The 13,104-nt window shown below is 42.0% G+C and overlaps 1 protein-coding gene across 1 annotated transcript in view; it reads right to left on the bottom strand.

Moving 5' to 3' along the window:
- Window positions 1-98: 98 nt before the first annotated feature.
- afap1l2 (actin filament associated protein 1-like 2) overlaps window positions 99-13,104 on the bottom strand; it is a 34,056-nt gene continuing 21,050 nt past the window's right edge. The window contains 16 exon segments of the mRNA XM_046376669.1: window positions 99-645; window positions 648-660; window positions 789-995; window positions 1,120-1,307; window positions 1,419-1,592; window positions 1,980-2,268; window positions 2,421-2,675; window positions 3,198-3,309; window positions 3,400-3,545; window positions 4,819-5,027; window positions 5,500-5,604; window positions 5,733-5,817; window positions 5,985-6,065; window positions 6,213-6,392; window positions 7,354-7,565; window positions 9,098-9,206. Coding sequence (XP_046232625.1) covers window positions 611-645; window positions 648-660; window positions 789-995; window positions 1,120-1,307; window positions 1,419-1,592; window positions 1,980-2,268; window positions 2,421-2,675; window positions 3,198-3,309; window positions 3,400-3,545; window positions 4,819-5,027; window positions 5,500-5,604; window positions 5,733-5,817; window positions 5,985-6,065; window positions 6,213-6,392; window positions 7,354-7,565; window positions 9,098-9,206 — 2,400 coding nt within the window. The 3' untranslated portion in view covers window positions 99-610.

Here is a 13,104-nt window from a genome sequence, read left to right as displayed (position 1 = left end):
GAACCTTGAGTCCATTTCCAACACATGAGCTGGTCTGACAAATGTGACGTTAAAAGCAAGATGCGAAACATTTTCAGAAACAAAATTTCAAGCCAGTATTGTTGTCAGTACATTTTTTTTTATTTGAATAAAAAGTGCATGTTTAGCTAGCAATACAAGCCAAAAGGCTGAATAATGGTGTAAATATATTTACATCTTGGCTACCAGCATATATGAACCAAGCTACAATCTAGAGTGTACAAAGTGGCCGGTTTTGTCGAGGGGTGTCTTTTGTCTTCTGTGGTTTCCAATGTTTTCCTGCTTTCAATGTTTAAACATGCTGTTTGTTCATCATTATCAGGACCATACTGTCAGACAGGTCGTAATGCTACCGACATCAATTTCATCACTTTGGCAAATGGAGGGGAAAAAAAAACACATTGAGAAGTCAGTAGTAAGAAGAATACTACCGCAGTAAGAAGAACGTGAAACTTAAGATTATCCAGTGGCATTCGAGAAGACGACGTCTCCCTGATTGGCTCTTTATAGTCTTGGCTAGGAGGCGATGAGGGTGAAAACATCCAGAGAGAGACAGAGAGAGAGAAGGGAGGATGTTGATTTAACTGTCTGGTCAAAGGGCATTCAGGTTGTCTTCTAGGTGGTGGATTTCTTCTCCCACTCCTGTTTATGCAAAAAAAACAAGGATGAAACTGGGGTATTCTGACTGATTGTGAGTGTGAAGTATACGCAGTTATAATGGTAAGAATACACTCTCTTGTCCTGGACACCTCAAACATCCACAGTCTCACCTTAGCTTTCTGCAGGACGTTGCTTTTGATGCCTATAATGGAGGCAGGTCTGCTCTTCAGTGCAGATGCAGAGTTGACCGGTGAGTCAGCGCTGACGTTGCTGTTGGAGGGTTGGAATGATGATGATGATAATGTCGATGTCGATGTTGATGAAGGTGAAGGTGATGATGATGATGTCTGGGGAACAGGCAGGGTTGTTGTTTTAGGCTGTGGGTAGAGAGGTGGTTTAGGGAATAGAAGCAAACAGAAGAACATAGAACGTAGAAGCAGGATAAAGCTGACTCGACACATTGATGTTCCACATGTGCACCGTTAAAAGCAGCACACTGACCGTGGACGTGTCCTGGAGGCTGCTGTCCAGTGTGGTTCCCAGTGTGAAAGGCCCAGACTCCACCTTCTTCAGACTCTCCTTAACTTCTACCAATCGTAGCTCCACCTCCACCCTGCGGTGTTCCGCCTCCCGACACGCCTCCTCCTTCTGCTTCAAAAGTGCTTCTAATGAGGCCTGCTGATTGGAAGCTGAGGATGACAGACAGCTGTCAGTCGCAGAGAACCGTGGGTGCTGGCGCAGTTAACACACCACAGGATAGTCAGGAAGTGAGGAAGCCACAGGAAGTGAGGAAGATGTACCTTTGCCGGCGCTGAGTTCCTCTTTGATTTCCCTCCTCTCCTTCTTCAGGTTCGCCAGACAGCTCCTCACCTCCTCCCTCTCTTTCTCCAGGCGATCGCGCTCGTCAATGTAGCGGCGCATGTCTGCTTCTGTGCGGTTCTTCCCCAGTTTCCCTTCAACTGCTCCAGGAGTCCCTGGGAATGAATTGTGGAAATTTAGTTCATTTTAACTCATACACAAGTAACAACTTATGAAATTCATCCTGACATTTTCTCAAGGGTGCAAAGAGAAACAAACAACAAAAAGAGGTGCCTTAATTATGTACACATGTACACTCCAGTGTGAAGCTGTGCCTTCGACTGTAGAGGATTCAGATTTTCACTAGAGGGAGCCATGATGACAGAGGAAGGGAATCTCACACTCAGTGTTGAGGGAAACAATAGCTACATTTACTCACTGAAATGTAATTGTTTTCAAACTATTTCTGCTTAAAGTTAAAACCTGTGCGGAGGCAGTGACAGCGACACCGACTTTAAACACGGGGCCCTACAAACCCAGCATCCAGGTTTTCTCGTCCTCACCTATGGTATGCGATTTGGGCCGCAGGGGTTGAGGACTGTGAGCAGCGGTCTGAACCACTGGGCCTTTATTGATCTGTGGCCCGGAGGAGTTGAAGGCCTGTGGGATCCCCAGGCTGCTCCTCTTTGGGGTCTCCTGGCTTTGGGATGAGGTCTTTATTGGTTGAGTTTGTGGCTGCGTTGGAGTGGGAGTCAGCGGGCGCTCGTGATCTGGTTTGCTGGTCGCAGAGGTTGAGCTCGTTCCATCAAACGCAGGTGCTGAGTCAGGCTCAGTAAAGTTGGTTGAAATGACCTGAAGTTAGTGGATTTAATTTAGAATTAAAGCACAAATAATGGTGTGTGTGAATGTAATGCAGGTAAACAGCAATTTTGGTTCAGAGAATTGAATAACACGCTTTGGAAAACTTAAAATACAGAAAATGTGAACAAATCTCTTTTGCCTACCTCTTTTACTTGACATGAGGTGTCCTTCTGGTCCTCTACTGGGACAGGGGAGTGTCTAGAAGTATCTTTAGCAGGGGAGGCTTTGCCCCCAGGGGATGTATGGAGGAAAGAGCGTACAGGGACCAGGTCCAGGTAAATCCTGTTTTCAGCATCTTCTTCTGTTCCCGCTAAGTCTGTGGTGTTCTCTGTGCATGTTTCATTATGTTCCTGCAGATTGTTGTCCTCGCTGTCTGGCAGGCCCCTCACCTCAGCATCCTGTATTGCACAGAAACACAGCAAGTTTTGACGGTGGAAAGTGGCCAGCTGAAGTGAGTATATGTAAGAATGAAACTGAAACGGAAAACAAAACAGCAGAGATGGTAGAGATACCACAGCAGATGATTTTACTGATCTTTTGTCTTTGAATGCCAGTCAATATGGATGCCAGAGGCAGAATTGGATCGAAAAGAACAAAAACAAAATACCAAAACAAAAAACAAACTTTTCTGACCCCTGAGCACACGATCATTAGTCTCATCAGAAATCTCTTATCCCATCATAGATGTTTTGCTCTCGTAAAAGGACATAGTAACAAATACACTAATCCTATATTATTTATATTTCTTTATTATTATATATTATTATATTATATTAATACGGCAAATTCTGATTTAGAATTTTTTTTAAATGAACTCTACATAGCAAAAACACATTTCTCTCAGAATGATTCCAAATATAATCACTCTGATTCACATGACTTCTTTCTTTCATTCCGACTGATGTGACTCCACTACATACGTCTGGATCAGCTATAGACGCCACGTCATCGTACAGGTCTTCAGAGTCATGCGGGATGGAGGGCAGCGTGTCTATGTAGGTGTTTGGCTCTGAATACCTCCTCTGCATCAAGCTGGAGAGACACAAATGCACAGAGAGGTCTAAGTATGCACACAGCAGCAGGATCAGTGTCCCTTAAAGTGGACAGAAGCGATGATCTCACTATAAGGAAGTCTTGGCAGCAGCGACGATGCTGGAGATCCTCTCAGCGTTGACGTAGTCGTACGTCAGCTCCTCGGGGTCCGTCTTGGACCCTGTCTGTGACAGCAAGAGGCCCAGCCAATGGCCCATGTCTGCAGACGTCTTAGCCTGAGAGAGGAAAGAGTGGAACAAAGTCCATTTTGTACAAACTGTACACTTGCAACATCATGAGATACGTGTGCTCTGCGACTTATGAATAAAATGGTTGCTACATCTTAAATTCCCAGCAGGATTTCAAAATGCAAAACCTTTTAAGAGGTTCTACTCATCAAAGAAATGTTGCAAGAATCTGTGAGACATAGAGGCTAGAAAGAATGTAAACCTACTTCTGGGGAATTAAGACAGTTAAGCTAAGCATTAATATAAATTACTACTAAGTGTCAACAGTGTGAGAACAGACAAGTATTCAGTGTGTTTCATAAACCAACCCGCATGACAATGATCAGCCTAAATTACATCCAATGTAAGACAGTTTCATGAAGAGACACAACAGCGCTTTATCAGAACCAGTACAGGTGTTGTTGTGGTTTCACACATATTTCCCTGAATTACAATATGCTGTTTTGGTCAACAGTACACCGAGGAATGTGTATATTTGGGAATTAAGAATAATAATAAAAAAATCTCCTGACAAGAGAAAAACAAACCACAAATGTGTCAGACAGAGCCCTCGAGATTTAAACATTAAATTCCACTCTCTATGCCTAAATATGCACTGTGGCAGGGTGGTACTGGAAGCCTAATGAAAAAGGGCGTAGCACTGGTCCCCAAAATCCCAGTGTATCCACACCCTTCACACACACACACACTCACATGCACACAAACACGCAGGACCACCCTTGTGCGCACACATATATTACATAGGCTAAGTCTGATGTCAGCAGAAAAGTGATCTCCAAATGAGATCATGTTAGTGTTTGGGATTCCTTCAAGTAGCTGTTCAACATTTCGCTTTTTGAGAAATGCTGACATTTGTTTTTCCTGTTCCAGACATGTTAGACTTCTGGTTATTGCATCTAACTCAGAGTTACACTCTCATCTGAAATAAACATGTACCGAGGACAGGAAACACACTGCGTCACATCCGACATCAGGCTCTACTTTCAAACGTCTTTGGTGAACACTCTGTCCAGACCACCTGATCAGTGTGACAGCCTTAACCAGCTGACAGCCTTTACTTTGGTGGAAGATCTCAGGAAGTCGGACCATTTATTGAGCAATGGCTGGAGAGGTACATGTTATACTAAACAAATATAATTGTGTCCAGATTTTATAGTCAGAGCACAGTGAAATTGTATAATATCCAATTTCCTTGTAAAGCTTAATTCAAAACACTTGCAGGGACGTGGCAAAGCAGCAGAAAAGAGCAGCCGTTGTCTACCTCAAGGGTGGCCAGCTGTGTGCCGTCCATGTCAATCCTAAAGGAGTACAGATGCTCCGGGCTGGGGTCGGGTAAAATATTGCAGCCCCCCAGGGTCACAGCTGGCTGGCTCACTTTCTTGCCCTTGTCCTGGTAAAACCATAGTTGCCCGTTCTTGATTAGACACCAGCAGGTTCGCCATTGCCTGTTTACCAACACGTTGAGGTAGCCTGACAGAGGAAAGAGGAGGTCATTTAATCACGAGGTACCCATCTCTCTTTCTTGTTGCCTCTCTCATCCTACATAAGAATTCATAAGCAGGATGAGCAACAGAGGTTTTACATCGCAGCATCTCACGCTGTTTTATGCTACTCAAAACAAGCTTCACGGCCCATAGACCTCACTGATAGTTGTTTAACTCAGCTGGTTATTGCTTAAATCGAAACTAATAAAATGTTATGGTACAGTTGTTGTGGCTTAAATGAGCAAAATGATCAAAGTGGTGAGGACCCAAGAGTTTGTTATATCTGATTATAAGCACGTTTACTAATCCCATGTTGGTATTAATATTATCCAGCGAGAGTCAGAAGTATAAGAAGGACAGGACAGAAGAAGGATAAGAAGGGCACCTGGGTGACAGTTAGCACCAAAGCGTTGGGATTTTATAATCTGGAGTGAAATATATGTTCATTTTCCTCTCACCTGAGGTGTCCACACATTTCTCTGGGCTCTCTAACGTAGAGGATTTCTTCTTGCCAATGTTCATAAGATTGCTGAACTTCAAACCGGCACCATATTTTTTCTTCACTACGGATGAGAAGGGAAGAAGGAAAAAACGTTCAACATATTTTTTATTTTTTTTTAAATATCATTTTTTGCTATCAGACACTCACAGCAGCAGCGTGTGCCTGAACCCATATGTTGGACTGACTCACCATCTTTGTTTTCGGGAGTCTCAGCATGGCTGTCAGTGCTGCTGCCGCTCTCTGAAGCCACCGAGTGTCTCTCACTCAACTCTCCCTGGGAATTCACACCAACATTTTATTCATTCAGTGGGCATGCTAATTAGAAATACAAACTACAAAACTGTTACTGAGCGCTGAGTCCCTATGGTTTAAGTGGAGCGTGATCAAAAACTGCTTGGCGCTCTTCCAGAGGTTGTCTTATCACAGACAGGTAAAGAGTACCTTTGTACAAATGAGCCTTGGGGAGTCAGACAGCTGGGGGTCACAGTTTTCAGCTGGCTTGGGACTGATCTCCTGGATCACCTAATGAACAAAGAGGAGGTTAATTAACATCATCATCAAAATTGCAGAATGAGGAATGATTGTAAAATGACTGTTTACTAATGACTGTAAAAGGAAGATGGGAACAGCGATAATACTGCACCACGAGGAACTTTGGGAATGGATTACCCTCAGCCACAGCTCTGTCTGCTCCTTGCTCTGCAGAGCCAGCACGATGGCCTCCCCTCCCACTGGAATGATCTTCAGTTTGTGCTCTTTTCTCTTCAGCTGCTTCTCCTTGTAAACCACACTGCAGCCCAGCAGACTCACATCCAGCAGAGGCGTCTGCTCCTTGGAGCTCTTATAGCACTGAGGGATGCAGAGACAACATTAACTTTGTAATCTGTGGTAGTGTACAGTGTCTGCCATGTCACAAACATCAGCTGTAAATTAAGCAAAGCGTGGAGAGCTGAAAAAGGGTCTAACGATTATATCACAATACGGTGTTGTTATAATCCCTCATCAGTTTAGTACAATAGAGAAGACTTTAGACTTGAGAGTCCAACCTGACCCCTTCCTTGAATGCATCACCCACATGTGGTTTTCAAGTGTGATGCATTCAGGGGAATTTTCATACAAGTCTAGAAATATTTAGCCATCCTAACATTACATGAGTGATGGTTAACATAATTACAAGAACCACACCTTAAACCAGTGGGTCACCAGCTATTGTGTTGTTGACTATTCAAATGCTTTTGATAATGGAGAAGTGAACTTAGAAAATCCCTGTCAAACAGAATTAATGTTAAATTAAGCTTTTCCTGGTTTGATAGCCAACAAGTTCCAACAAGTTCAACAACTAAACTTGTTGAACCACTTATGTAAAGTATTGATTAAAGCTAGCCTTAAAGCACAATTGTGAGAATTGTACTGATTTTCTCATCTAACTCTTAAAAAGAAAGCAAATTAGTGTGTTCACCGAAATTGTTTTAACAGTCATGTATGTCCCAGTTCCACTTCTGCTATTGTGCTTTTTGTCTCCTTGGTGAGGATCATAATAGACTATCCTTCAACTACATTTGTTTACAAGTTGATTTACTGAATTCAGATTTTCCATTCCAAAAATAAGCTGCAAAACAAGAACAGCATGTGGCGGCTAAACTTGGAGTTTTAAATATATTTTGCTTCCTACAACGTTATCTTTTTTTCCTCTTTTGAGTTCCATACAGCTGTTATAATTACAGGGAGAATATAAACAAATCCTACCCTTCATAAAACCCTCCGTGCTTGTGACCATAATTGTTGCACAAAAACATAGTCTTTTACCCACCAGCAGGCGATGATCTTTGATGACACACAGCTGTTTGGCCCACTGGCCGAGCCACTTCTTCCTCCACAGGAAGGCACAGATCTTCGCGTCCCTCATCAGCTCAATGGATGCCTCCGCTGACGGCCACCGGTGCTGCGCCGATGGTGACTTTTCTCTGGTGACCTCCTCCTCATCGTAGGACTCGTATGAACTGCTAACTGCCTCCCCATCATCTGAGAAACAAAAATCAGAAAAAGTGATGCTATAACTGAAGAAACTTAAAACAAAGACAGGTGAGGGGGGGCGTGAAAGGTATGAGTTGCGCTGTTAAATGAGTTTGACGGACCAAATGATATCAATGCTTGATTTCTTTATCTTGACGACCTTCTTCAATGGAAGTGGATTTTCTTGCAGCAGTCTGGCTTTAAATAAGATGTTAAACCAATCAGTGCGGATGGTGACAGATGAAACATTCCAAGTTATCATGAAAGGAAAAACAAAAAATTATAAGATGGGTCTCAATGATGACTCTTAGAAAACGTTTTTCAACATGCAAGAAGTTGGTAATGCTGGACATTGAGGACTGATGACATGGGGTGTCCTTATCTTCAAACAAGTGCAAGACCAATACATGCCACGTGCACACACACACACACACACACACACACACACACACATCCAGTGATAGAGAGGTAGCTACCCCTGTTGATAACAGCATAGACCACACTGTCAGAGCTGTGCATTCGCATCCAGGGCCCTGAGAAGAGGCCAGAACAGTACAGGTCTACACAACGTCACAGGAAACAGGAAGTAGAAGAAAGAGAAGAAGAAGAAGAAAGTTTGGAAGACTGGAAAGAACCATGATGGAAAACGTCTATTGTTATATTTACAGAAAATATACATTTTTAAAAAATTTAAATAATTGCATTATATGACAACAATAAAGGCTCCTTGCATGATTAGAAACCTTTTTTTTTTTAGCATTTTATCATAAATCTACACACATAACATTCTCAGCAACAGGAAAACAAAGTAAAACTTCAGATTAGTCCACTGGTCCAAATGACATAATCCGTGGAAAAATCCACATTTATGACATGTCTATTGGAAAATGATGCAAAAAGATGCATATGTGCCTAATTTCCTTTATTAACCTTTGTGAATGTATCCTAAAATGTCTTAAATTGCCAAAATCTAATACTTGTGTTTCTTGCTAACATCAGAGATGGTCAGATGAGCATAAACAGTAACTTGGCGCAGTTGCCACATCTCTCACTAAGTAATTTTAGAGAAAATAAGCCTATTCACAACAGCCAAACATGTAAACCAACCTACTGCACTATTCAGGAAGAACAAAGCTTCTTAAAGAATCTGGTCAGTCACCATTATCAGTTTCCACTATAGTTAACAGCTCAAAGATTTGGATTTTCTCAAGAGGAAACATATAAAAGACCCAGATACGTATTTAACTCACACAATTCATGAATAAATAAAAGCTAAAATACATATATTACATATATGAACAGCAAAATATTACCACAAGTTCACCCTGTGGATCACCAGTATGTCCATGATGAGACAGCTTCATATGACTAATTGCTCTTCACAGCTTTCACAATACCTCTGCAGATATCCTTTGCAAGGTGAGTATCATGTAACAAATCCAACAGTCTTTCAGCTTAAACCTGCTGTGAATACTTTAAGCTGTGTCCGTGTGAAACAGGTACTGGGAAGAAGAGATACGAGACTGAACCAGAGTTCTTACCATTAAAAGTTTCCCCATAGGGCTGAGCTTCCTCATAGTAACTCTCTGAGGTGTCTACACAGGCTGGAGCAGGAACAGGTAAGGGAAAGGGCTCCCGACTCACCACGCCCTGAAAGATGAGAGGAGGACGGGAGAAAGAGGAGGGGATATAAGGTTTTAATCATTCAGGATGATTTCAGTGGTATGTCCTACAAACATATACCTCCAAACAGGTATGTTTAATGAATTCCTTAAGGAGGTCAACAGCGACACACACTCATGCACATACACATGCACATTATCAACATGTACCCCTCCACCCCCCGAGGCCGAACATGTGGCTAATCCAGTCATCGTGTAAGGAGTAGGTAGGGAATTCCTCGTGTAACCAATCCTTGTCTCACCCTGTGCACTAGAGAGTTACAAGCCTGCCTTCAGGGAAGAAAAGAGAGACAAGAGAAGGAGAGCGTGGGTTTTAGTGTGTGTGTGTGGGGGGGTGTGTGTGTGTGGGCCCTGTGGCTTTCCTGAAATCAATCAGCAGTCTGGCTTCACTTCTGTCTTTCTTCTCATCTCCTGTGTGGTAACGACTGTCTGTCTGCCTCTTCCCATACTGCTGGAAACCACTGGAGCTGCTTGGCTGCTAGAATAAGCCTCAATTCATTTAGAATATCTCCATTACTTTTATACTCGCCTTAAGTCAGTTAATCAGCTACACGAGCTGAAGAAATCTGTCGTCACTGGAGTTCTTTCTGTCTTTCTTTCTTTTCTTTCTTTCTTTGCTTTATTAAAGGGATGGTAAGTAGTGAATCCTGAACAATTTCTTTGAATTCTGCGTTTTTGAATGCACCCTTCAAACTGCACGGATAAAAAAAAAAAATGTAGACATGCAAAGGGTCCTCTGGCATTCAGGATACATTTTTAGTTTATATAATACACATATACAAAATGTACAAAGACTTTCCAAAAATAATACACACTCTAATGGGTCAAATCATATCAAATTTCATTTTGCTGCTTACTATCTTGTAAGGAGTCATATACGCGTGATAAATGTGGAGGAGGAGATAACTATCAGATCCAATATTCAAAATATTTCAGAGATACAGTCACAAACAGTTGTCTTCTCTTCAGACATGAGAAATTGTGCACAGTGTCTATTCTGTAGCCGGTTACAAAGTGATGTATGTCTATTATTTAAACCCACATTCGCCCTCATCTTTACAGGCACAACTCTGTCACAAGTAGAGCTTCAGATATTTATAGTTTCAGCCGTGAAACATCACCTCCTGTGTGACTTCACATCGATAGGAATCGCCACAACCTGTGACACACAAGCTTTCTCACGGCAGAAGATGGCAGATATGCAAGTTTTGTCTAGATGACAAAGATGACATACCAGCTCTAACAACTTCAGCCACTGCCAGTCAAGATGAAATCTATGCATTCTTTCCACTATCAAGAGAGTAACATCATGATGCAAAGAGATGCAAGACGAAGAGGAGGGTTCTTCTAAGGCCAAGGAAAGATGCTGATGTATACGTATCCCTCTTACAGATTATTATGCCCAAGGATTTCAAGTATTATCATACTGTGAAAAAAAGGCAAAACATATAAGCTGAATCCCCTGAGGACACAGCTCATATATTCACATCGATGCTGGATAAGACATTTCTCAAGTGAACTCAGTGAAAAAAGTGATTTCTTAATTTTTTACTCCCACTGCTGATCTAAACAGGCTGTCTGTATTCCTTCCTCCAAGGCAAGATCACAGAAGTATGAACCATAACTCTTAAGCAGAGGAGCTGCATGTATCCTAGAGGGCCATGCCTGAGGGAGGCCGGCTCTGTGGAAAAGTATGAACTTTCACAAAGCTGAACATCTTGCGAAAGTATCTCATGAGATCAGGGTTTGCTTAATTAAGGATGGAGATCGCTTGGTCAAAACTGCTCAGTTTCTCTTCAGTGTAGCAATGTTTGATCCAGCAAAAGCTATTCCCTCCCTGCAATAAGTGTGAAAACAACTTTGGGAGTTTGATAATGTTTGATGTGTAGCGTGCTTACACTCTTTAATAGAAAAATGATTACAATTAAAGAGAAAAGAGGCAGTGATGTATGGTGTTTGCTGGTTACGGGCCTGTGGTGGGTCTTCAGACACCATGGTGCAGAGCTAACAGAATTACTGCTTCAGTTTAGAGTTACGGGCCAACAAAAAACTTAAAACGAAATCATTTGTCTGTCTGTATAAAAATCATAATTTCTGATGTGGGCTGTAAAAAGAGTCAGTCAGTTAACAGGGAATCCCCTGCTTCTCAGCTCTTTTTCCAACCATATCGCCTCAGTGAACTAACACATTTCCAGTAATACACAGCAGATGCAGTAAGCTGTCACAACGACTGGCGTCATGCCGTGGACAAACATACACTCACAGTGACGCTGACTTGTTTGTGTGATTAGCCTGCGAGTCAGAAAGTGGAGGAAAAGGATCCACAAAGAAATGTGTGGGGCAGAGATGTTAATACTGCGGTCTGGGGAGGGTATCATCAGTTCTACATTAAGGGGCTGCATAATGCAAGCATCAGCAAATACTAATGTCAGTCAGTCTAACTCAGAGATTACATGAGTACTTATTTATTATTTGTGTCACTTTAACATAAAACTTGTTGATGAATCTCTTTTATTTATAGAGCTTGAATTTCCCTTGGGATCAATAAAGTATCTATCTATCCATCTATCCATCTATCTAGCTCTTTCTTTGATGATGTTAATATTTATAATGATGATGCTAGTGTGCAAGCTGCAACACAACACATTATGTCATGTTGTGGTTTTAAAACAATGATCTATTTGATTGACCATTTAAAAGATTCTTTTGGGAGTATACGACCCAAGAAGTGCGAGAGAGATGGCTACAAAAGCTTGAGGGCCGACAGGAACATCGGAAGGAAGAAAAAGTGATTCTTCTGAGATAGAGACTGTATAGTGCACAGACACACACACACAACAGCGAACAGAACAGTGAACAAAAAAAAAAGAACAGCAGTTCAGGCATCTGTTATTAATTAAAACAAAGAGCCAGGCATTCCAGAGCAGCAGCAGCAGAGGGGGAGCAACCCCCTCCCAGACCGCCCACCCACCCTTATCACTATCTTCTTTTTCTCTCTCCATTTCAGTCATCTGAAAAACCTAAATCTGCCTGTTGTTTTGGACCAAGGCTGCAGTAGAGTACGGTGACCCATTCCAAAGACCAGCTGGACTTATATTAAAACAGGAGAAGTGAAGGAAGCATGCAGGTGTGTGTGTGTGTCTCTAAGTGTGTGTGTCTGGGGGTTTTATTTCTCCCAGAATACATTGCAATCGCTCTCAGACCCTTCCTTTCACTTCACACACACACACACACACACACACACACAGAGATCCTCACCACAGAAACATCACTTAGAAGGAATGGATCGAGGAGTCAGAGCATAAATAACAAAGCAAGGAGAGGAGGGGTGGTGGAGGAGGAATAGGGGTGTGGTGGTGAGGGGCTTTGACTAAAGAGTGGGAAAAAGAGCTCAAAAAACGAACAGTCAGAGGAACATGGAAAATCCCTGGTTCCCATGCCAAGAATCTGGCACACACACACACACACACACACACACGGACTGTATCTAAGAGCCTGCTGGGAGCTCAGAGCAGAGAAGGTAGTGATAAAAATAATCAGTGTGGCTCAGTTCTGGAAAGCCAGATTCAGGACACCTCTCTGGGCCTTTGTAGTATCTTTGTGGTTCTAATAATAATAAAGAAAAAATAAACAAAAAAAAATTAAATAAACTATTCTAATAATGTTCTAAGTATTACTGAAAATAAAACAAAAACGTGCATGGTGGGAGAAGGAAAAAATTTATGTGAGTATGCACATACTGCACTTATTTTTCCATTACTTTGTTGTCTTGGGAGCACTTTAACCTCCACTAAACCTTTAATATTTGTTGTTCCAGATTTTGATTCTCCTCTCCTCTAAATGTTTGAAAAGTAAATGCATAAATA

This window comes from Scatophagus argus, chromosome 21 (assembly GCF_020382885.2).
Source record: "Scatophagus argus isolate fScaArg1 chromosome 21, fScaArg1.pri, whole genome shotgun sequence".
Classification (NCBI taxonomy): domain Eukaryota; kingdom Metazoa; phylum Chordata; class Actinopteri; family Scatophagidae; genus Scatophagus; species Scatophagus argus.
The sequence above is the reverse complement of the archived record's forward strand: the minus strand, read 5'-3'. Positions and strand labels throughout refer to the sequence as shown.